The following is a 25,662-nucleotide window of genomic DNA, read 5'->3' on the forward strand; positions in this document are numbered from 1 at the left end:
CTTTCAGACGTTGGCCCATGTCTTCGATGTCTTCATGTCACCAGCCACCACTTGCAGGGCCTTACTCACCACCACAAGAGGGCATGGGAAGCCCACAATTTCGCAGAACGGACGCTTGGTGCACTGTCGATCGGCACCCTCTCTGCTCCAACTGTGGTGGTGCCGGCCATATAGCTCGCTATTGTTGGTACCGCGACACATCGCTTCGCCCGTCTCGGCCAGGGTACGACAGTCGGCGTGCCAACACCGGCTACATTGTTTGCCATAACGACCCTCGTTTTCGAGGACCTCCAACAACGTGGTCTCCCGATCACGAGTCGCTTCCTAATTGCCAGCCCAATTTCGCCCACAGGACACGCTCTCCATCCCCTGCTCAGACATCGTCACCAAATCGACGTACTTTTACTGACCTTCGGGGAACAAGGTCGCCCAGCCCTTAACGGGGAAACTAAAGGCGGTGACCTCTCGGGGTAAGGTCACAGCCCGACCACAAGAGGATAAAAAGTCCCCAGTACTGCCGCTACAGAACGACTCGACGCCGACGAGTATCAACAACGACGAAATAATAAGCGCCGACCTCAGTGTGGAGAGCAAGTGATGGCCTTAGTCGATACGGGTGCTGATTTTTCCATAATAAGTCACTAGCTGGCCGATCATCTTAGAAACATAAAAACACCATGGACAGGACCACATATAAAAGTAGGGGGTGGTCAATTGTTGCTCCCTACTGAAAGATGCACAGCAAGAATCAGCATAGGAGATTCTCCTTTCGTTGCGACTTTCATCATTCTCTCAGAGTGCTGCAAAGATTTAATTATAGGAATGGACTTTCTCAGGGAGCATGGTGGAATAATCAACATCCCAGACCGCATGGTTTCGTTTTACGATAGTGCTCGTCTGACTGATTCTTCACCAGAGCACAAATCCTTTGGTCTCAAAGACCACTATATAGTCGTGCCGCCTCGATCATGTATGTGACGAATTGTTTGACGGTGAAGGAGTCGCCGTCCAACTAACCTCGCTGCTTTTCACTCGTGGCATTTCGGTAGCACGAGGAATAGTCAGCTTCATTGACAGGCGAGCGAACTTGCTGTTGACCAATTTCACCACCGAGCGACGTCACCTTTGAAAAAGCACAACTTTGGCATATTTTGACAAGATCGCAGATGTTTGTGACTGCTTTTCAGCACTCCAAGCAACGCCTACACAAGACCCACATCACCTAGCACCTAACCTTGACGTCAGCCCTATTTTAACTCGGCAATAGTGGGAACGCCTGCTTGTGCTGCTAGCCGAGTTCCACGACTGTTTTGCATCGAGCTCGAAAGTTGGCCGGACGTCCTTGACCAAGCACCGAATCATCACAGTGGACACGGCTAGACCAACCCATCAAAATTCGTACCGTGTGGCTTCAAAGGAACGAGAAGCGATAGAACAGCAGGTAACAAAAATGATTGAAGACGATGCTATTCAATCGTCGGAAAGCCCTTGGGGATCACCTGTTATTCTAGTCAAGAAGGACGGCAGCCTGCGTTTTTGTGTGGACTATGCACAGCTAAATCAGGTTACAAAAAGAGACGTGTACCCGCTTCCCCGCATAGATGATTCGATCGACAGGCTTCGAAACGCATGTTACTTCTCTTCCATGAACTTAAAGAGCGGATATTGGCAAATTGAAGTTGACCCCAGGGATCGTGAAAAAACCGCTTTCGTGACGCCGGACGGACAGTACGAATTTAAGGTCTTACCATTTGGCTTGTGCTTCGGGCCTGCTACTTTCCAGCGTCTCATGGATACCATTCTCTTTGGGCTTAAATGGAGAACCTGCCTAGTACACCTTGACGATGTCATTGTGTTTTCTACAACGTTTGACGAACACCTTGAATGATTGCAAGTGGTCTTACAGTCCATAAGGGCCGCAGGCCTGATGCTCAAGCCGGAGAAATGTCACTTCTGCTTTGGAGAACTACAGTTTCTTGGTCATGTCGTCGGTTACGCAGTAGTTCGTTCAGATCCCGAGAAAGTTGCCGCCATCGCACAGTTTCCAACACCATCAGATAAAAAGGCAGTCAGGCATTTTCTAGGTCTCTGTGCATATTATCGGCGGTTTATTCTAGATTTTGCGCACATTGCGCCGCCTTTAACTCGTCTCACAAGGGATGACGTTGCATTTGTTTGGGGCGACGAACAGGAAGCTGCTTTAAATGACTTGCGGCAACGTTTACACACGACTCCCGTGCTTGCCCATTTTGATGAGACAGCCCCTACAGTGCTTCATACTGACGCCAGCAATATTGGCCTCGGAGCTGTGCTTTTGCAGTGCCAGGGCGATGAGGAAAGTGTGATCCCTTACGCAAGCAGAACTCTGTCATGCACAAAAGCAAATTACTCGACCACTGAAAAGGGATGCCTCACCGTGGTGTGGGCAGTTATGAAATTTCGCCCATACTTGTACGGCCTCCCATTCAAGGTTATTTGAGACCAGCATTCATTGTGTTGGTTTGAAAGATACTTTCGGACGATTGGCACGCTGCAGCCTTAGACTACAGGAATTTGATATAACGATGGTGTATAAGTCAGGAAAACGACACACCGACGCCGACTGCCTGTCTAGATCACCAATGGAGTGGCTGCTTCTTTTGATGAAGAGATAGCATTCCTTGGAATCCTCGACACGTCAACCATCCCAGATCACCAGTATGATGATCCTGAGCTACTTGGCTTGATTAATTATTCAGAAGGAAGAAGCCAGAATGCGCCCAAAGCCTTTGCAAGAGGTCTATCGTCGTTCTGTCTGTGAAACAATGTCCTTTACAAAATGAACTTCTCGTCAGATGGGTCCATCTACCTGCTTGTCGTCCCTACCACTCATCATTCTGAGGTACTGCAAGCGTGCCACAACGAGGTGACATCTGGACGTTTAGGCTGCACGCGCACACTGGGCAGAGTTCGAGGGAGGTATTACTGGCCTAGACTCACCGCTGCCGTGAAGCATCATGTTCGGACCTGCATCTTTTGCCAGCAGCGCAAGTTACGTCCAAGGAAACCAGCCGGTTTACTACATCCTGTCCAGATTCCGACAACGCCATTTGACCAGATCGGAACGGACCTTTTGGGCCCACTTCCCACCTTTAGTGTTGATAATTGCTGGGCTATAGTGGTAACCGACTACTTTACTCGCTACGCCGAGACCAAAGCCATCCAGGGAGGTACAGCAAAGGAGGTTCTTCATAGAGAATATTGTTTTGAGACACGGTGCATCGTCGATCATTATAACAGACCGCGGAACCGCATTCATGGCTGCGCTTTTAGATCATGTGTTGGTGCTCAGCGGTACTATTCATCGCAAGTCGACAGCTTACCATCCACAAACCAACGGGTTGATTGAGCAGCTCAACAAAACTCTGGAAGACATGCTCTCAATGTATGTGGACATCAAACACAAAAGCTGGTACGAGATTCTCCCCTACATAACGTTTGCGCACAATACTGCTAAACAAGAAACCACACAGATGACCCCATTCAGCCTTGTTCACGAATGAGAAGTAAGGACGATGTTGGACGCGATGCTGCCACACGAATGCAATGACAACAAAACGAGTGCTGATGCGTTTACTCAACGCACAGAGGAAGCCAGGCAGCTGGCACATCTGCGAATATACTAACAGCAAGAGTACGACACAGGTCGCTATAACTTACGTCATACACCTGTAACGTACGAAACCGGGGACAGGGTATGGCTGTGGACGCCTGTACGAAGACTGAAATGTTGCTCAGAAGATACTTCGGACCTTATCGAGTGCTGCGACGACTAAGTGACATTACCTACGAAGTCGTTCCAGATAGCTCAAACTGTACAAGGCGTCGCCAGCACCGACCTGAACTTGTGCACGTAGTGGGCATTAAGCCATACGTCAGCGAGTGAATCTGCAAGGCACCATCGCTTGTACAAAGTGACTTTATGCACGAATCACTGGCTCAGCTGTAACATCGGGGCGATGTTCTTTTAAGGAGAGACAAATGCCGCGCTCGAAACAGACAGCGAACGAAAACGATGTGCACGTCAACAGCTTCATGAAAAGGGACACTGAAGAATACAACGTGCCTTTATTTAGGTCTCTTGCTCTTGGCTCCTGCATAAAAACACATGCCGTCAGTTCTCGGACTCAACGTCTTGGTGATCTGCTTACGTTGAACCGCGACAGTATGTAAACTTTTTCAAAAAATGATAAATCACTGATTAATACATTCGCTAGAGTCAAGCAAACTCCTTGACCCACACCAGTGAAGTTTTGAGAGGGTCGATCTGCTACTGATCACCTTGTACGCATTGAGGCCCATGTCCGAGAGGCCTTCGTACACAACTTTTTTCTGTGTTCCTCGACATAAAAAAGCATATGAGACAACTTGGCGGTTCGGAATACTGAGAGGTTTGTTCCAGTTAGGTGTACAAGGTAGAATGTTGGATATAATAAACAATTACATGTCCACTCGCACTTTCCGTGACTGTTTGGGAAACTTACTATCGCGAACATGTGTTCACGAAACAGAAGTACCATAAGGCGGTATCATTAGCTGCACTCTTTTTATTGTTAAAATGAATTTGCTGCGTTTACACATCCCAAGGGTTATGTTTTATTGCATGTATGTGGATGATGTGCAGCTAGGATTCAGATCGTGCAACTTGGCGATGTGTGAGCGACTGGTTTAGCTTGGCCTACACATGTTGGCGAAATGCGGATGAAAATGGTTTCCGCCTTAACCTTAAAAAAGCATATGTGTCCTTTTCTCGAGAAAGAGGGGCTTCCATCCCGACCTAGACCTACAGGGTCACGGTCTATCTGTAAAAGTAGTGCATATATTTTTGGGCTGAATCTTAGACAGTGTCACATAATAAATATCTGAGAAATAAGTGTATGAAAGCAATAAATGTCTCGAAGGCCCTGTCATGTACATCATGGGGCAGTGACAGAAAATGTTTCCTATACCTCTACAAAAGTCTTGTACGTACATGCCTAGACTATGAAGCTATAGTCAACCAGCCTGCAACACTGAGTGCATTGAAGAGATGGGATCCTGTCCATCATTTGGGCATTTGTCTCTCTACTAGTGCATTTCGCACAAGCCTCATAGAAAGCCTCTATGCGGGAACGAGTGGTTGCCCCACCTTCAGAGATATTATATGTACTTTTTATTAGAGAAGGTACACCCCACAAACTGCACAATGTGTTCAGTCTGACCTTTTTGACAACCGCCCCTCGGCGAGACGACCTTTCTCACTTTTCGTGAGGGGTCTAGCTGAAGAAACCAAGGTACCGCTTCTAGAAAGCTGTCCAATGGCTCTCATATCACATCTACCGCCGTAGCAGTGGGAGCTTATAGATTGTGACGTATCTTTCATGGGAGTTACTAAGCACGCACCAAGTGCACATATATACACTCACTTTCTCTAACTCCAGCACACGTTCACTTGCCCAGAATTTCTCACAGATGCTTCAAGGTCTCGCACTGGTGTGTCCTATGCAGCTGTAGGCTTGTCCTTTTGTGATTCCAGTATTCTTCACTCCCAAACAAGCATATTTACTGTGGAAGCTCATGCGATATCTGTGGCTGTCAAGCATATAAAGAACCTGCAACTACAATGTGCGGTTATATACAAAGATTCCCTGAGTGTCATAAGAGCTTTGAAAACCCTGAAAAAACACAAAAATCCTGTTCTTGTCTCGCTGTACTCTCTTTTATGCACAATATACGCTCTCCAACGACATGTAGTACTGTGCTGTGTGGCAGGGCATCGCGAGATTAGTGGAAACATGTTGGCAGACCAGCTAGCTGCTTCCGCCCAAGACAATGCGCTGCCAATACATATATGTCTGTTCCTGCACTCGACATGAAGCCTTTCCTTAAGGGGAGATGCGGGTCGAAAAACGAGAGTTTTTTCAAAATTACTGATTTTTTATTTTCGCCTGTTTTGACAAGATTAGTACTTCTACTGTTATGAAAAAAATATTACAGGTCGAGACTTAACTGGAAATGCTTTAAAGTTTCATCTAAAGAGCACAAGGTGCCTGTTAAAAGGTCAAAAGTGTGCATTCTTTGAGCACCTTGCCACTGATAATGCGCCGCCGCTAGCCATTGTTGGTCGCATGAGTCGAAGAGTCGAGCCTCACTCTTCAAATAACAACAGTTTCTCTAGCTGATGCAGCGCAAGAAATAATAAAAAGAACCACTCTTCTGTGCGTTTTTCGAGCGCCGCGACTGGCTTATCACATGGTACGAATCGCGGAACTGCCATTGTCCGCTGCGCGCTTGTATGTGCTGTGAAACCTATTTGCGGGGTTCATGTCTTGTCGAGCAGCGCAGCTGAACAATGCTTTTATTGTGTAATTATCTCCGTTATGAATGAAAAAAAAAAAGGCATTGCTCGCAAGTGAAAGCCGTTGTGCGGCGCGCTCTCTAGGAATAGGCTACGAGCAGCTGGTCCGATTCGCAGCAATTGTTGGCTTGCAAAAGCCAATGCATCAAAGTCATTCACCATTGTCAGCCGGAAAGTTTGTGATGCGGCATTGGATGACGTCAGCACCAATCTTGCGAGGTCGAAAGAGCTCGCAGTGAGAGTACTTAGGAGGGACGACATTGCCATTATGTACGACGGTATGTGGCACAAACATGGCTGCAAAATGGCATTACACTGGACTTAGTTTGGATTTCGCAGTCCTGTCGAACTTCTTCCTAGCTTGCAGTTGGCAAAAGGCTCTGCCAGAGGGAGCGGAAGTTTAGCAAGCGTTTCATGGCCCTGTCTGTGAGCGAAACGTCTGTGAGGAGTCGGCTCGAAAAAGCCGAGAGGGACAAACTCATGGTGCTGGCGTATTTTAGTCGCAGTCGCCACTGCGAGAAGGATTGTTATTTTTGGTGTGCAAATTCAATCTGATTTATTATCTTTCATCAATAAAAACTGAATTTTAACTTCAAAACTCTTTTTTTTTTTTTTCAAAACACAAATTTTGCAATTTCTTCCAATGTGCCCCTCTTTTTTCGGGCATTTCTAGTGCTCGGACCTGCATGAAATTTTGCCCAATTTTTTTCCAAAATTGCGACAAATGCAATTATCTTGTTTAACTTTACATTTTATTGTATAATAAAAATATTGTATGGATACCTTTACTAGGGCAGGTGAAATATGGACTTTTTACGTCTATTATTTTTCACGCATATCACATATTTTCTAGACTTTATTTGAAGCATTATGAACTATGAATGGTAAAAAAATTACAGAATTTTATGGATGAAAAGAGGGGGGCAAAAGGGTTAAGGTTTTCACTTTTTCATGTTGCAAAGCTAAAAGTTTGTAACTTGCTAGAAAACTAATAAATATTTTAAATCGGCATAAAAAGTTCCATAAACAGCTCAAGTTTCATTCCTCTGGGGTGAATATTAAAGAAAAAGTGTCTTCGAGTAGCATCTCCCCTTAAACGAGAGGTCAGGGCATGTTAGCAGCACCTATGGGACAAGTAAACACAAAACAAATTACATGTTATTAATCAAAACTTGTAAATTGACCAACACTATCCAGATCACACCACACAGAAGTAACACTTACCAGGCTACAAATAGGACATGCACACTGTACACATTCTTACCTTTTATCTGGTGGCGATGCACCATAGTGTGAGAGATGTGGAGACCCACTGACGGTTCTCCATATCCTGATGCTATGCAATGGGTTAGAGGCTATCGGAAAGAAGCGCTGTTTATTACCATATCAACAACAGTTTCCTCTACATCCTTCTATGTTCATTGGTAAGGGCACGCTTTTTATGCATGAATCATTGTTTGCATTTTGGAGAGATGTATACTATTTTCATACCATATACCGACGTGATTTGTAGCACGACCAGCAAAAAGAGGTCGTTGCTGCCGTGGCTACATTGAACAAAGCACATGCCTTGTGGCCCTTGGACCCAAAGACGAGGCATTTGTGCTATTGCCATACATTCTCATCCTAATTTTATTACAACGAGCATCATCATCCATTCGCGCTACACGCATTTCATGTCACTGTCATGATTTTAGTACCTCAATGTTTTAACCTGCCTCAGGGCGCAAAATTTTAGTCCCCTTTACAGCCACGTAGCATTATCATAGTTCATACTTGACATATTTTATATACCATTGCTAAATTACAGATCATAGTGAATCTTTCATGCCTTTTTCATGGCGCTCTTTGGCCAAGCATGGCTCTTGCAACATTAAAACCTGCCTAGCTATCATCATCATCATTCGTCAGGTTGGCTTCGAGGCGGACAAATTCCAAGGCTCGTCATCTTGCATTTGTCGGGGTCTGAGGCGCGCCTGCGACCATTTCGCGGGCATTCCGCCACACGGCCACACCCTTTTGCTTTCCTGCTCTGTTAACACCACGTGGCGATAGATGGCACCACGTGCGGGCACGGCACGCGGTACGCACGCGCCGAGGGAGCGCTCTTTTCTCCGTGGTCGGCGCCGGGTAAGCATGTGTTTTCCTTCGTCCGCGTCCACTTTGGGAATCGCCGGACTGTAGCCTGCCTGGGGTGGCCTTGGGCACCTCGGCAGGCGTGTTTACTTGAGTGCTAGCTTCGGTAGCGTACGCTAAGCCCACAGCGGTGCCTAGTGCTTGAAGTGGTCATACCACAACGAGCCGCACTTGCCGTAGGCCTACGCGTACGAGGTTTGCCTTAACACTCGTGACCAGGCCCATTGGCCATCGTGAGAGTGCGCAGCATAGCCGCGAGGGACCTTTTTCCCGACCGGCGTGTCAAAGCTCGCCATTGCCAGCTGCGACGTGCTCGCGGTTTTCCCCTTATTGTGAACGTCCGCGTGCGTGTGCTTTTGCTACCCGCGTCCCGGGAGCGGACGTTGTACTGTTGTTTGGGGTGCCGCCAGAGGCAATAAAGTGTGTACTGTGCATTAGAACACTGTCTATTTGCCGCGCCGCGCTAAACGCCTTATTAGATGAGCGCGCGCGGAGCGGTGCGCTACACGCGAGTAAACGGAGTAGCGGCCCTGTGGCTCGCTAAGCGTGAACCCGCGGTGATCGTCCGCTGCAGTTAGTAGCGGGGTCACCACACTGGCGCCCAACGCGATATCAAAGGCTCATTAAGCCTTTGGTTAGTCTTAGCCGAGTCAGCCCGCCTTTGCGAATCAGGCTCGCTGCGTTTACCCGCGTTATGTCTGCTCCGCGTGAGTTCTGTCCGCTGACGCTTTTAGCAGATACCGCATTGCTCGAGAACAGGGCCAGTGCCCCCCTTGAGCATCACAATCGCACACCCTCACTTGTCACAAGCCGCAGTCGGGATGACACGAGCCGCTACGTATCAGCTCTCACTGGAGAGGTAGCGTGTTTTGGGTCCGGGGCCATTGCCCAACCCGAACAGTGCACAAGGGCAAATTGGACTACTACTGCTCCCTTTGGAATGCATGGCAGTTCCATGTCACAGCGCTCCGAAACGGCTCTCAGTGGAGCTTCCGGGACGCAGATCGGCACCGCGGCCTCAGCCGTTGCCGAATTTTGCCCGCTGGCTGCTACGCAACCTAGCAGCCAAGCTCATTTCGAGCACGCGCCTGCACCGCTAGCCGCAAGCAACCTAGCATTTTCCCGTGAAGCTGCCCCAAGAGTCAGCGGTGAAAAACAGGCGCTCCCCAAAGTCGCGCCGGCCGGTATCCATTTTGAAACCGCGCCACTTATCGAGCTCGGAGACAGTTCCCCATCGCTCGCCCGCGCCGCTAATGCACCGACAGCTTCCTTTGAAGCGGGCGCACAGACGCTGCTGCAAAATGCTGCCCAAATGATTCAGGCACTCATGGGGGCAGTCCAAACGCTTTCGGCCGTTCCGAAACGCCCTCATCCCGCTGTCATGTTGGCCGTTCCGACCTACAGCGGGTATGGTGATCTGCAAAGTGCAAGAGATTACCTGGACTCCCTCACACGTTATCAGAGAGCCATGGGTCTAGACGACCAGGAAGTGCTCGGACGCGTCGTCCCGGCTGCACTGACGGACACGGCGGCCAGGTGGCATCGGCTTTCCGGCCACCGATCAGCAACCCTCGATGAGTTCTGCGCGGCCTTCCCGCGCGAATTCTTACCCGCTGACTACGAGAGTAGGATGCGGCGCGAGCTCGAGCTCCGCACACAAGCTCCTGATGAGTCGCTTCAGGACTATGTACGCGCGATGGAAGACCTTTCTTCTATCGCTGAGCCCAGAGCCTCGAACGAGGAGCGCGTCGAACGGGTAATTAGGCTGGCACACCCGACTTTTTTGGCGTACCTGCGCGGCAGTCGCTTCCGTGATTTGGAGGAATTGGCCGTCAAGGCAAAGCGCATCCAAGGCGACATTCTCGCCTCGCGTTCCTATCACCCGCCACCGCCAGCCAGCGAGGCCCTCGAACCGCGCTGCGCGTGGGGAGGGGCCATGACCCTTCCCCAGCGGCAACAGCCCGCCGGAGCTGCCTTTGCGGCTACCCCTACAGGTGGGCGCGCGTGGGAGATAAGCGATCGAGCTTTAGATCCCTACACGTACGGGAGGCGTGCAGCCGGTGCTGCATTGCAACTCGACGCGCGTGAGCAGGGGCGAAATTCGACCCAGTGCATCACCGGTAGTAACGGTCGTCAGAGCGGTTCCTTTGATCACGCGGCGAACCGACCCCGGCAGCTCGAAGCTGCTCCGTCTCGGGAAAGGGACCGCGATGGAGTGCACTGCTTCCGCTGCCGCCAACGAGGGCACATAGCGAGGGAGTGCTCCGCGTTTTTGCCTCCTGTGAGGCAGGGAAACGGGAGCGCGGGCCGTTCGTGAAGGCACGAGCGGCCAAACCCTCGCGTCTCCCCTCTGTGTATCGGGCAAGCAGTCTTCCTGGTGTGCACGCGCCGTTTATTTCGGTCACCATTGTTGGTCGCAAATTCTCGGCGTTGCTGGACACGGGCGCAAGCACTTCGTTGTTTGGCGAACAGGTGTTGTCCCACTTTCAGAAGCTCTCGGTGCGCTTGCGGGACAGCCGAACGACATTCACCCTCGCGAAAGGCGTGGCCCAGTCGGCGGGCGCCGCGAGGTTGACTGTCAGATGGGGAGGCCGAATGAGACGCGCGCGTTTCGTTCATTTTCCAGGGCTCAGTGTACCTGTGATTCTCGGTCGGGACTTTCTCCTAAAAACCGGTATCGTAGTGGACATTGCGAATGGAGGCTATCGCAACAGACTTTTTTCCGAGCTAAAGCCGTTCATCAGCCTACCGGCGCTTTCTGTTGCCTGTACAGTTGAAGCGTCGAAACTGTGTCACGTGCAAACTTCGGGGGCAGGCCCCTGCGCTATGCACTCGTCGGCTCGAAATCCCCATCGGGATCGAGCGGCACGACACGAAGAGGCTCCGCATCATTTGATCGCCTGTGCGACTCAATTGAATGATACACAGAAGGCTCGTCTGTCGGCATCGTTACACGAATACGATGAGCTCTTCACCGATCAACCCGGCTGTACCGATTTGGTGAGCCATTCGATCGAAACTGGCGACGCGCTTCCTTTGAAGTGCAACCCCAGGCCCGTCAGCCAGGCCAAAAGGCAGGTAATTGACGGCTTGCTGGACGAGATGCTTTCAGCTGGCATTGTTCGCCGTTCGTCCAGAGCCTGGGCGTTTCCAATTGTGTTGGTGCCTAAGAAAGATGGCAGTCATCGCCTGTGCGTAGACTATCGCCGTCTCAACGGAGTGACTCGTAAGGATGCCTATCCGCTCCCCATGATTAGCTCCATCGTAGGAAACCTCGGCACTGTGCGGTATTTTACCACATTAGATGCCTCCAAAGGTTACCTACAGGTCCGGATGGATGAGCGTGACCGGTGCAAGACCGCGTTCACGTCCCACAGAGGGTTATTTGAGTTCACTCGTATGCCCTTTGGTCTTTGCAATGCTCCTGTGACTTTTCAGAGACTCATGGACCGCGTCCTCGGGGAAGCAAAGTGGTCTTACTGCATGTGCTACCTCGACGACATCGTGATTTATTCACGAACCTTCGAAGAACACTTGGCCCATATTGCCGATGTGCTCGAGAGGGTGAGAGCCGCCGGGATGACGTTAAATCCCGCAAAGGCCCAACTAGCGCAAACCCGAGTTCAGTTACTTGGCTTCACGCTGGGCGAAGGCTCCATTGAGCCAGATCGGGAGAAACTTCGAGCAATCCTTGATTTCCCCGCGCCCAAGGACACACGCGGCCTGCGCCGCTTTCTCGGAATGGCCAATTTTTACCGGTAGTTCATTCCGTCCTGTGCCCGAGTGCAGGCGCCCTTGACTAAGCTCTTGGGTAAGTCAGCTGAGTGGCGATGGGGACCTTAGCAGCAAGAGGCAATTTGCCGTCTGTCTAGCGCCATTGTGGAGATAGCGCAGCTCAAGCTCCCCGACCTGACCAGACCGTTTGTTGTCCAGAGTGACGCAAGCGATCTGGGATTAGGAGCAGTTCTCCTACAGGAATACGATGGTGTGTTGCAGCCGCTGGCCGTTGCCAGCCGCTCGTTGATACTCGCGGAAAGGAATTATTCCGTGACCGAGAGGGAGTGTCTCGCCATCGTGTTTGCACTGCGGAGGTTTGATGTCTACCTTGATGGGACGAAATTTGTGGTGCAAACAGATCACAGCGCGCTTAGCTGGCTGATGCGGCTCCGTGAGCCTGCAGGCAGGCTAGTGCGCTGGGCTCTCCTAATACAGCATTATGACTTTTCAGTGCAGTATCGAAAGGGGAGCACTAACGTGGTAGCTGACGCGCTATCTCGTGCCCCAGTGTCGACCAGGAGCCTGGATCCCAGTGCGACAACCGCTAGCGGTGCCTTTGCGCAAGCAAGCCGCGCGGGCGAAACGGCGGCGGAGCCGCCGAGTGGAGAAAAGGGTGAGTGCGGCAACGAGCAAACCCTTTCCACAGGCCAGGCAAGCAGCGTGCCGCGAAGCGGGCGTGAGGGGGGGGCGAAAGGGAAGCGAACCCATAACACCAATGCGAGCGGAGGCGATGGCTGCAGTCCTGAGTGGGAACGATACCAAGCTCCCCTTTGGGAGAATGGGAATCGCTTTCAGCAGACAAGAGTTACTGAAGGCCCAGCAAGATGATCCGTTTTGTCGCGAGTTGAGCGACGGTCTCAGGGAGACAGAGCGCCGAGACGCTGCTGGTAGTGCGGCGGGCGCAGGGGGACGGGAACCGGCGTGTGTCGCTGGGTCCCCCGCGGATACATACTTGCTGGACCATGATGGACTCCTGCTGAAATACATAGCCACCGGTGAGGAGTCAGTGGACCCGTTTAAGGTGGTTGTGCCCAAAAGTTTGAGAGGCGCACTGTTGCGAGCCTCTCACGACGAGCCCATTGCCGGTCACCTGAGTGGCTCTAAAGTTTTTGCGAAACTGAGCAAGGTTGTGACTTGGCTTGGCATGAAGCGTGACATTTTTGCTATTGCCGTTCCTGCCATGTCTGTCAAACGGTGAAATCAAGGGGTGGCAAGCCGACCGGCTTGATGAAGCCGATTGTCAGTGAGCGTCCGTGGCAAGTAGCCACCTGCGATCTAATGGGGCCGTTCCCCAGCAGTAAGCAGGGGTTCATACATCTGATGGTAGTTGTTGAACATTTTTCCAAATGGGTGGAGCTGTTTCCGCTGCGAAAAGTGACAGCGCGAGCGGTGCTAGAGAGGCTACAGGAAGTGTTTTGTCGGTTCGGCTTTCCGAAAAGATTGATCACGGACAATGCGTCGTATTTCACCGCTCGGGTGTTTGGGGATACGTGCGGTTCCCTAGGAATAGATCACTGCACCACTTCGCCCTACCATCCCCAGTCCAGTTTGACGGAGTGAACCAATCGTACGCTCAAACCGATGTTGGCGGCCTTTGCCGAAAGTCAAAGGGACTGGGCAGACCATTTGAGTGAACTTGCGTTTGCGATTCGAACCTCCGAGAGTCGCTCTACTGGTTTCTTTCCCGCCTTCCTTAATTTCGGAAGGGAGTTGGCAAATCCGGTGACCAGTGTCATGCAATGCCAGCTCGGAGACGAGGAAGAACCGGCAGACTGTTCTGCTTACGCTTCCACACTTCGGGACAGGCTTTGTCGAGCTCTCAGTAGAGCGAGGCAGAGTTTGGCATCGGCCAGGGCCGAGCAAAAGGCCCAGTACGACCAAAAACGTCGCCACCTTTCATTTAAGGTAGGTGACCTCGTCCTGAAGCGCAACCACGCTCTTAGCGACGCGAGCAAGGGTTTCTCAAATTCGCTCGCTCCAAAGTGGCTTGGTCCGTACCGAGTGGAGCAAGCTTGGACTCCACTCGCGTACTTGCTGAAAGACCCGCTTTCGGGAAAACTCAGCCGTGCCCACATCGCAGACCTGAAACCGTTTGCGTCAAGGTCTGACGAGCCTGCGCCAGCGCCCAGTGGCTCTTCGCGCAAACAACGGCGCACATTCGGCGCGGCGGACCGCATTCGGACCACGCACCGGTATAATCTGAGGAAGCAGTCACCTTAGTGATTTCGTGCCGGACGGCGGGCTTATTTCCGCAACCGAAGGCCCTCATTTATACTGTCTAGTCTCAGTTAACTAGCTTCTTTACAGCCAGTGCTTGCAAAGAAGTTGGTCCCGCCCAGTTACTGCGGCTGATTGTCTGTGAGCGTTCATGTTTTCTTGATTTTTTTTTTCCGTTTTGCCCAGCGGAGGGTAGCGACCGTTCGCTCGCGGGAACATTCGAGGACGCTCTGGTGGTGCAGGTGTGTGTGTCTGTGTGGTGCGGAGAGGGGGAAGAACCGGGTCAATGACCCCTACGTCAACATAGGTGGCGCTGGTTGTCGGTGGGGCGACAGGGGAAGCCGGAGACTGCCAGCGGTGCGCCATTCTTGTTCTGGTGCCGGTCGTCGTGGTCGCATGCCCTTCAGCTACATGCCCTTCAGCCAGAAACCCACACGGCGGGCGCCTCGGCGGCCAGAACCTTCCACCTCGGCACCACCCAAGTCTACCAGGCGGGCGTCCCGGCGGCGGGGATCAACAACATCGGCACCGCCACCGGTCCCCGAAACACCAGGGCGGAGCGAGGCCACTTGGGCGCGGCAGGAGGGGCAGGAGGTCCCGCGCTACTTCGTGAGCGACGCGCTGTGGAAAACGCAGCGGTGTGTTTGGCGCGACCTGCCGCTGGACCGTGTCCCGTGGCCATTCCGGGGCTGCACGCTGGCGGAGAACGAGAAGGCAGCCGAAGGCGCCCAACTACCTACCGATGCAGCGGTGAGGTTCTGCGCCACGTGCCGCGTGACCGTGCACTTCAAGTGCCACTACAAGGGTGCCATGCATGTGGCGCGGACAAAGGCGGCCGCTGAGGGGATAGCCACCGCGAGGAAGGCGCCAGATCCAGCCCCGCTGAGCCAGCGCTCGGACACGGACCTGGCGGCCCTGTGCCGACAGCGAATGGGGGAGTACCCCCATTTCGCGGCACTGCTGTCAGGGCTGCCACCGCCCGCGGCCACCGACGGACCACCTATGGACGGCGTCGCCACAATGTACGTCGGCCGTCTTTTGGAACTGTAAGACCACGCGGAGCCTCCCCCCTCCCCAAGAACGCTGCAGCAGGCAAAATATATGTTTTTTTTATTTCTCATGTGTATTCTGTGTTGTTTTTTTTTTCCCCTTCAGCAGCAGTTGCAGAGCGAGGCTGAGGCTCCCCATTGCATGACGCCTTTGTATGTATGGGCGACGACCGGCTGCCTTTGCAGACCGGTATATAGGGTGAATTAAGGAGAGGAGGATGTGGGGATCTGAGGCGCGCCTGCGACCATTTCGCGGGCATTTTGCTTTCCTGCTCTGTTAACACTACGTGGCGATAGATGGCGCCACGTGCGGGCACGGCACACGGTACGCGCGTGCCGAGGGAGCGCTCTCTTCTCCGTGGTCGGCGCCGGGTAAGCACGTGTTTTCCTTCGTCCGCGTCCACTTTGGGAATCTCCGGACTGTAGCCTGCCTGGGGTGGCCTTGGGCACCTCGGCAGGCATGTTTACTTGAGTGCTAGCTTCGGTAGTGTACGCTAAGCCCACAGCGGTGCCTAGTGCTTGAAGTGGTCGTATCACAACGAGCCGCACTTGCCGTAGGCCTACGCGTACGAGGTTTGCCTTAACACTCGCGACCAGGCCCATTGGCCATCGTGAGAGTGCGCAGCATAGCCGCGAGGGACCTTTTTCCTGACCGGCGTGTCAAAGCTCGCCATTGCCAGCTGCGACGTGCTCGCGGTTTTCTCCTTATTGTGAACGTCCGCGTGCGGGTGCCTTTGCTACCAGCGTCCCGGGAGCGGACGTTGTACTGTTGTTCGGGGTGCCGCCAGAGGCAATAAAGTGTTGTGTACTGTGCATTAGAACACTGTCTATTTGCTGCGCCGCGCTAAACGCCTTATTAGATGAGCGCGCGCGGAGCGGTGCGCTACACGCGTGTAAACAGAGTAGCGGCCCTGTGGCTCGCTAAGCGTGAACCCGCAGTGATCGTCCGCTGCAGTTAGTAGCGGGGTCACCACACATTTAATGCAATTGTGCAGCCTTTGAACACTCGTGCTGTGTGCCTCTTCTTTGCTTTGTGCCTGCGTTTACTTCCGCGCTCCTAGTTCGCTGAACCATCATGAATTACCAACTAGCCCACCTTTCCATCCTATTGCAATGCCTTTATCAGATTCTGCTTCTATAATTTGGTATCCTTTCATCAAAAGACATTAATAAAATAGAAGGCATTCAAAAGCGGGCAGTATGATATATGTTGCCACGAGTGTATTTTGATGCCCTTGGTTTAAACCAACAAAGACTGGAAGCAATACTCAGTGCAGATTGTGGCTCGAGAACCTTCACGCTTGTAGTAGATAAATCTGTTAAGATTGCGCATAGGACGTGAACACTCAAGATTATTCTAGACCTTGCGGGATCACCACTGATAAGATTGGAAATGGAAAGTTCGACGCGTGATGTATAAAAGATGGCGCATCCCTGCGGCCCGGTGGAACACTTTCGACACGATTACTGTGTATGATATACCACCCCCATGCCACATTCAACCAATTTTTCAGTGCTTGATAGCACATCCACGATCCTGCATGCTCAGCCCCAACAACTTTTTATCCACAGCTGCACAAACCCGACCAAGTTTGTTCTCAGTGGAACAACCACGTAGTATCCAAATCTAGAGTCCACATTTTTCTGCCAATAGGATATGCCGTGCAGGTATGGGATGCTTACAAAAGGAGCTGCGTCTTTGCTCTTAACCTGATTTCTACTCCTCACTCTTATCTTCACCGCCTGCAAAAATCCTCTCGGCGAGGGCAGCTGGATGGTGCTCAGGCAATCACGACTGCTTGAACCGGTCCACTTGTCCTTTAAAAATTTCTTCCACCCGATGTGGGCGAGTCTTTGAGTTACGCCTTCACGCAATACCATCTTTAACTTTTTTACAGAGCCCTGAGTGGAAATAGGTGATAGGCTTTATGCTGCGGGGTGTACATTCAGCGAACATGACCTCCAGAAAATGTTAGAGACATGTAAAAACTGCATACTAATTCGTGTTTGGGCACCTCACAAGTAAACTTCAGCCTGGACCCCACTTTCCTGAACGCTTTCAATGCATCAATTCTAGTAGTCACACATCGACAATCTTCAATTAAAATGAAGTAATCATCCGGATGTCTGAAAGTCTTCACCACAAGTTTTAATGCACTTGCTTAGGCATGGTCAATCGCAGCCAGAAAATTATTCTGGTGCAATACTCGGTTCAATCCAAACCCTTAACCTTTAGTATATGCCCACCCCTTCCAACTGAAAGTTTGGCAGATCCCATGTGCCTTGGGAATCAATGTTATGCAAAGCTTGTGTATAGAAAATGACTGTGTTGTGGCAAACTGGGATGAAGTGGCGCTAAATTTATATACAAATGCACGCACAGACATACATTAAACAGTCGCATATGTTTTGTATAACCAGTTATTTACTGTTCCATAATGATGCCAACAGCAACGTGGACATTAGAAACACCAAAAGCAGTAAGCTGATATGAAGCGCTAGTGCTCGCGAAGATGGTAGCCCTAGGCACTGCTACGTAAATAAACTTCAACAGATGGTGCCTAACTACAATTTACATTAACCTGACATGGTGGCTGTGTCATAGAAGGTACATAGTAACATTTATAAAATTGAATAGCCAGCACTGCAACCACGATTGACGTGACGTACATTAGGGTCTAGTGTTTAAAAAGTAGTTCTGAGACCTGGTGTGGCTCTGTGGTAGAATACTTGATGCTGGGGTGCGATTCCTGCTGGGACCCTGACATTTAATCTTTGCATTTGTCAGGTCAACGCTGCCGATGTCATCTTTTTTTGTTGCTCACGCGTGAAAATTACCCTGTGTCTGTTCTCACAGTTCCTGGGTAAAACAATCAATCATGTGTGACACACACCCGCGTACTTGTGGCAGATACCCTCCCGCAGTTATGAGCCACACAGCTGGCGGGCAGTGTTCGACGGATTACAGGACAGGATTGTGACATTATTCATGTCATGACCAATGAGTCATTCCATAAACCATCTTACCCTCCCATACTCATTTTGGCTTACCCCAAGTTAAAGGGGTGATCACAAGAGCAGCCAGACAGAGATGGCTAGATAGGTAAATAGATAGATGCTCAAAGCGCCTGCAGCACGAAAATAAATGCTTTGCATTTATTAACAGTTGGCTTTAAATATACAGACAGGAGTTTGAGGAAGGCACACGTCAAAAAATGCCAGGCCTGTGCGAAATCGAAAAACGTTTGTTGAACCAGATTTTGACTGTATATCCATTGTGCTATCAGAGCATAATCAAAATACAGATGACGAAAAAGGAGACAATGACAACTCAGGCAAATTTCATTATGAAAAATGTGGGGAGTAAACGTATGTCGGCTTATCGAAGCTTTCTACAATATTCAGACAAGGTTACTTATATTATTTCAGTGACATGATCAGGGCACTCGGTTATCTAGAGCATAATTCTGCTTTCGTTGACCATCTCGTAAATATCGGTATGCGTTAAACTAATACAACGATGTGTCACGATGTGATGCAATGATGATGATTCACCCAGTTTTCACCCATACACGTCTCCCGAAAGGAGGTGTGCTAGAATGCATTTATATTTCTTATTTCGAGGAATTCAGCACTGAAACAAAATGCACCATAACTAAAAGAAAGTAATACTGCCACAAACGAATTCATGCCTTCTTACATAGCAATGATCTATATCAGGGAAATTCAGCAGTTGCCATGCATTTTTGTAAATTGTACCAAAATAACTGCAGTAACAAAAATTAAATATTTGTCTTCATTGCAGCCTGAAGATTCTGTTGCTGATTCTTACTTTTATGGGAGAAAAAAGAAAAAAAAACTTGCGCACGCTGGAGTCCAGTGCTCTTTGCTGTCTGCTGCAGTCTGTTGAAATTCTTAGTGAAGGCCCCCTCTTGGGGCAGCCGGCGCGTGAGGCAATACTCTCTGGTTTCGCTGGGGAGCACGGTGATTTGGGCGGTTTGAGAAAAACCCAGCGCGCCTTCACGGAGGCCATGGTGAGACAAAGGCAGGAGATCAGCTGTATGTAGACCAGGAAAAGTTTCCATGAACCGAAAACATGAAAATATCAGCTTTTCGGCGGACTGAAGTTACTCTGTGTAAATAGAGCTTGACTAGGTAACGACCCTGGATAGGTAGGCATGCGATCGAGGTGTATGTAGAAGCACATGAACTTCTAGGAAAAGCGCATGCTCTTCTAAAAGAGAGCGAGACATCCTGTTTTTATCTCTACTTTTCTAATCATAAAACGGGGGAACGCAAGTTCATCCTTTGTACTCATGAATATTCATTTGGACGACATTTCATTTGAGTAAAGGTGATTTTTGCAATAGACGGGATCTGAATGTTGTCGTAATATGTGGGGTTACTGCAAAACTGTATCGTATTACCAATAATTCTAATACATTATTTCTGTTAGGATGTTGCTGGTACCAAACTGATTCATCGTAAAATGCAGGTCGTCATGAAATCAGGGAACATATAGTTGAAGTTCTAATGTATTCTATGAAGTGAACAGATGGATGACCGTTGTTGTTCAGTGGTAAAGCATCCGACGTATTATTCGAAGGCTGCAGGTTCGGTGCCTGCTGATGGCAAGTTATCTTTACGTTGACTTTTCTTTCTTCGCGTTAACATTACTATTACTTGAAATAACACCCCCTTTACTTTTTGGGCATTATTGTCGATTAGTTTTCATTAATATTGTGTCTGTATTAACAACTGCGTCTATATTGTTTCTATCAGAAAAAGAATCCCTCAATTCTGTTTTCTTACCTTATAATTACGCTGTTAACTTGATCACTGTTCAATTTGATGCTACTTCTTGTGCCACCTTGTGCAACAAGTATAAAAATGCACATCTCCTTGCCCAATCAGATGTAAATGTTTGCAGCCTGTGGATGTGCTGCTTCAGTCTTGCGGTGTCCTTGGGGGCAGCACTGCTGCTGCCAGTATCCATTATCAGCAATGAAGTGTTGCTGCTCTACCCTTCTAGCTTCTACGTGCAATGGCTCAACAGTTCACTCATTCACGGTAAGCACACTTTGAAGTGTTTGATTGTCTCGCAAGCTAGGTTGGTGCTTTCAGAGTACGAGTTCTAGTTTTAGCTTAACGATGAACAGGTTCAATAAAACTTGTTGTTGGGGGTGTTGGTTATTCATTATATTGTAAGATAATTAGTGCAACTTTGACTCCTGCAAACAATCATACAATAACTCACTCATCCACCCTATAAACACACATGACACTCGGCGCTAACTACCAACTGTTTATTGCGACTAAATGACCCTCTCATTTATGAACGGAAAATTGCGCGAAGGTCATGATGAATAAAGGTGCTGATGTGGAAAGCATTCAACTAGCAATGTAGCAGTAGTTGTAGTAGTAAGGTTGGTGGTGGTGGTGGTGGTGGTGGCTGTCCAAAACCCATTACACTCAAACTTAACCCAAAAAGGAGTGGTACAGGCAAAAAAAAAAAAAACTGCATATAATCGTGAATGAGGTACAATTAACAGCTGGAAAAGAAAGGTAAGACATTGTAGCATTACCAACGCAGCCTTCTAAAATGTATTGCGGCTTCTCAGAATTTCATTGACCAGATAATAGAGCAGAACATGCTATCATATGAAGGATTGGAGGTTTTCCAAGCATTGTTTTCTCGGTATATCCATGGAGCTTCTCAAACGATTACATAAAAAAACGAATACCCTCCCTCCCCTCCCCCCATAATAATAAAGAGTTTTCACACATGCTGCACTGTTATTCGCGATGGGCTTATGGTTGTGTGGGAGTAAAACTTTTATTTTCGCTGCATCTCCCCACTGGTTACTTCTGCTGTGAGGCAACTGTGCAAACACGTAATTCGAATTGATATCCTTGAGTACCTTTTTTTACAGCGAAGGCTGTTATGAGATCAAAACACGCGTCACGTGCAGCGCCGTGGTATGGTTCTTACAATTCTAGGAACCATAGCTGTAGTTGTCCGCCGCCGCCCGTAACCGGTATCGAAAAAACAACAAAAAACTAGGTAAATAAAGAAAACACCAACGACACAATAGGATTTGAACCCCGGTCCGCTGCGTGCCAGCCCAGTATTCTACCACTTACCCAAGCCAGTGCTTGGAACTTGTTACTACACTGACCTTAAGCAGGCTTGATGTCGGGAAAGGAATCACGATAATGTGAGTAATGAAGTGTTTTAGAACATCAAAGGAACAGCTAGGCATCACATAATGCAAATTGCACAACGAATGGGTCGTTCCATGCTCCAATCTATTAGGAAACTTGTTCTTAATCACCTATTAACTCTGGCGCATACCCATTTTATGAATATTTCTTCATCTTCATCAGCCACGACATAAATATATTGCACAAGATTTCCAACAAGTGTGTAGCGGATGCCAAGCTTCTCCAAAGATTGATGAAGAAGAGCCTAGTAAATGCTAGCCTATCACACAAAATTTATTATTGATGGTGCTGTAGGTAACCAGCTGTGTGCTTGTCGCATCCCAAAAGAGTGTTGAGAAAAGGCTCTGAAAGGCCGCTCTTCTAGCTTCTGCTGTGACTGTGCTGCGGGTTTCACGCAGGCGTGGTGTTTTTTTTTTAACACGCTTAAAATGCTAAGTGTCAAATAAAAATTTGAGCAGATGTGCATTACAGTGCCTTGCAGGTTTGCTCGCCTCCTTTAGTAGCTATTACGGTGCTTTAGTAGCTATAACGAAATGGTGCTTTACAGGTGCTTTAGTAGCTATAACGAAATGCACGGTCGCAAGCGCCCAGAGCATTACGGCGCTATAAGGCAGTTGCCGCTAAATTGCCCTGAGCAATACACCTGCAGTGGCTTCACTTCGATACATTGGTGGGTGTGTGAAAACCCCCACTCCAGAAGTTTTAGTATAACCTCCTTGATCCCACCGTTTCTGCAAGTTGCCTAACTACAGTAAAATCTCGTTAATTCGCCCCCATTAATTTGAAACTTTGATTGATTCGTCCACGGCGTCCGGTCCCATTCGAAATGTGCATTGTTTTGTGACTGAAAACTCAATAATTCGGACAAATTTGATCGTGCATTCGGTTAATTCGAATGCCCGACCGCGGTCCAGTCACGACGGGGAAGCAGCAGTGGATTCTGCCGGTCAAATCGGCAATGCACCTAAACACTTTTGGGATCAGATTGTGGCCTCTCAGACTGAAAACTTCGTCTATGGGTAGTACATCTCAGAGGCACCCCCCCCCCCCCCCCCAAAAGAAAAACCACATCGTGGTTCAAACAACCAAAATGAAAGGCAGTGCATTGCTATTGTCATCAGCAATGGGCAACCTACAGATTTGCCTTTCCTTTTTTCTTGCGCATCGAACACGGTTGCGTGACGGTTGAGTTGGATTGCTCAGCTCTAGTGTGCTTTAAATTATTGATCTGTACGTGATCAGTGCCAAAATAACAGTGCCAAAATAACTACCAATATGGATAGGATAGTTAAAATAGCGGAGGAGTTTTACAGGGATCTGTACAGTAGCCCGGACAACCACGACTTTAATACTATAAGAACTAGCAGTAACCCAGATGACGCCCCACCAGTAATGATAGAAGAAGTCAGAAAAGCTTTGGAGAGCATGCAAAGAGGCAAAGCTGCTGGTGAGAATCAGGTAACATCAGATCTGCTGAAATATGGAGGACAGATTGTGTTAGAGAAACTAGCCGCCCTGTTTACGAGGTGTTTCCTGGCGGGAAGAGTACCAGAGTCCTGAAAGAACGCTAACATCATCTTATTACATAAGAAAGGAGATGACAAGGACTTGAAGAATTACAGGCCGATCAGCTTGCTCTCTGTAGTGTACAAGCTATTTACAAAGGTAATTGCTAACAGAGTAAAGAAAACATTAGAATTCAATCAACCAAAGGAACAAGCAGGATTTCGAACAGGCTACTCAACAATCGACCACATTCTTATATCAATCACGTAATAGAGAAATGCTCAGAATATAACCAATCACTATACATAGCCTTCATAGATTACGAGAAGGCGTTTGATTCAGTAGAAATATCAGCCGTCATGCAGACACTGCAAAATCAGGGCGTTGATGAAGTATATATTGTGAGCGCAGTCACCGACTCTTCCTTATCAATTGGCGTGTCATCATCATTTATATAATTTCCTCATGTGTAGATATCATCATCAGTGGGTGCCAGCTCGAGCTTGCCTCGAATAAAGCTCTTCCTCATAAGTGGTGGAGGTGCTTCTCGATCCCCAAGTCCTCTCACACGTTACCACTGGAGCTCCGCTCGGGTCGTCGTCTACTATTACCTGGCATGGCAGTGCAAGACAATCCTGGTCCATCCAACACTGCCAGCCCAGTGCAGCCTCCGTCGTCGACCCTGGCCATCCACAGCCACCAGCGTGATCTGCCATTATTCTCGGGTCTCAAAGGGGATGATGTTGAATAATGGCTACACACCTACGACCTCGTCAGCGAGTTGAACAGGTCGGATATTCTACACAAGTTGTGTACGGTCCCTTTCTACCTAACTGATGTTGCCAAAACCTGGTTTTGGAACCACCTCCAAGATCTTTCCGACTGGATACGTTCGCACGGCAGCTCCATCAGATTTTCGGTTCTCCCAGTGTTCGCACTGAGGTGGCAACAAAGAAGTTTGCTGAACGCATTGAGCTGGCAGGTGAATCGTACACCTCGTACATTGAGGATGTTCTTGCCTTGTGCAAGCGTGTAAGTTCAGCTATGCCTCAAAGCGACCAAATACGCCATATTATCAAAGGCATAAATACCGTCGCATTCAACGCCCTTGCGTCGCAAAACCCTACCACGACTCAAGATGTCATCACCATTTGCCAGAGACTAGAAGAACTTCAGTCTCTTCGTCTTTGCCATGATGCCTCGGACATTCGTCTTCCTGCAGCCCTCGACATCCATGCCCTAGTTCGCGACATCGTTCGTGAGGAGCTTCATGGGCGCTGCTCTTCCTGCGCCCCACCGTCTACTTTAGCCTCAGCTCCAACCAACTTGCGGGACATCATTAGGCAAGAGATTGCATCTGCGTCACATTCACGTTGTTCCGCCGAATCCAGACGTCGCCCGGTTCTCAGCACCCAATACTATCCCAGTGGCTACACCAGGTGGCCATGTATTTGTGGCGTCAGTGTCACCACCGATGCGCCCAGAGCTGTATTATGCCATGCCGCATCCTCAACGCCCAATCTGTTATTATTGCGGCTATAGGGGTCATATATCTCGCTTTTGCCGAATGCGTCAACAGGACGAGCAACGGGGCTACGCTCCAGAGGAACAGGGATGCTTCAGTCCACTCACGAACTACCAGCGCACACCTTACCGGTCTTCTTTTCGGCGTTCGCCCTCTCCACCTTACAGTAGTGGTCTGCCTGTGAACTCCCGTGAGTCTCGCCGCTGCTCACCATCTCCCGATTGCCGTTCTGTGTCCCCTCTGCGACCTGCCTCCAATGTTCTGAGTGCCCACTCGGAAAACTCCCCAATGCAGTTTTAGGAGGGGAAACTGCATCCACGGGACAGCCAGCATTTCCTCGAGACAGACCATCGAACTTGTTAACAGTGTTAGTAGAAGGTATACGTGTACAAGCTCTAGTGGATACTGGCGCTGCTATTTCCATTATTCGCTCTGACCTTTGCTCCCGTCTCCGCAAAGTAACAACACCTTACTCGGGCCCGTCTCTCCGTGCTGCGACGAACGCCATTTGTCGCCCACTCGCCCAGTGTACAGTTCGTGTTTTCATAGACGGTATTCGTCATCATATTGCTGTTGCAGTTCTCCGTGAGTGCACCCACGAACTCATTTTGTGGTGGGATTTTCTGTCGTCTGCACGCGCTTCTATATCTTGTCGTCAGTGCCTCATCCACCTCGATCCCGCCGACTCTTCTGTATTGGAACCCGAAGAGCGCATTCATCTCGTCACCACTTCAGATTATGTTCTTTGGCCATCCCGAGAAGAAGTAATTAGCGTTGATTGCATCAACATTGTGGATGGCGACGTGCTTCTACTACCTTATGCCCACACGGTACATCGAGGCATTCTGATA

General features: G+C 49.5%; 1 protein-coding gene across 32 annotated transcripts in view; it reads left to right on the forward strand.

Annotated features, from left to right (window-relative positions):
• The window catches only part of lili (LMBR1-like protein lilipod), a 742,764-nt gene that overhangs the window by 112,643 nt on the left and 604,459 nt on the right, over positions 1-25,662 (forward strand). For 26 of the 32 annotated variants that reach the window (XR_012895090.1, XM_075894083.1, XM_075894063.1 and 23 more), the window contains one exon: positions 20,486-20,625. The exons of 4 other annotated variants lie outside the window; for them this stretch is intronic. Coding sequence is in view for 27 of the 28 variants with exons in the window: in XM_075894083.1 (XP_075750198.1) it covers positions 20,486-20,625 (140 nt within the window). In the remaining variant the exon portion in view is untranslated. Of the gene's footprint in view, positions 1-20,469; positions 20,626-25,662 lie in introns of all 32 variants that reach the window. 2 more of the 32 variants (XM_075894073.1, XM_075894054.1) reach the window with 1 other exon arrangement.

Source organism: Rhipicephalus microplus, chromosome 4, assembly GCF_043290135.1.
Source record: "Rhipicephalus microplus isolate Deutch F79 chromosome 4, USDA_Rmic, whole genome shotgun sequence".
Classification (NCBI taxonomy): Eukaryota; Metazoa; Arthropoda; class Arachnida; order Ixodida; family Ixodidae; genus Rhipicephalus; species Rhipicephalus microplus.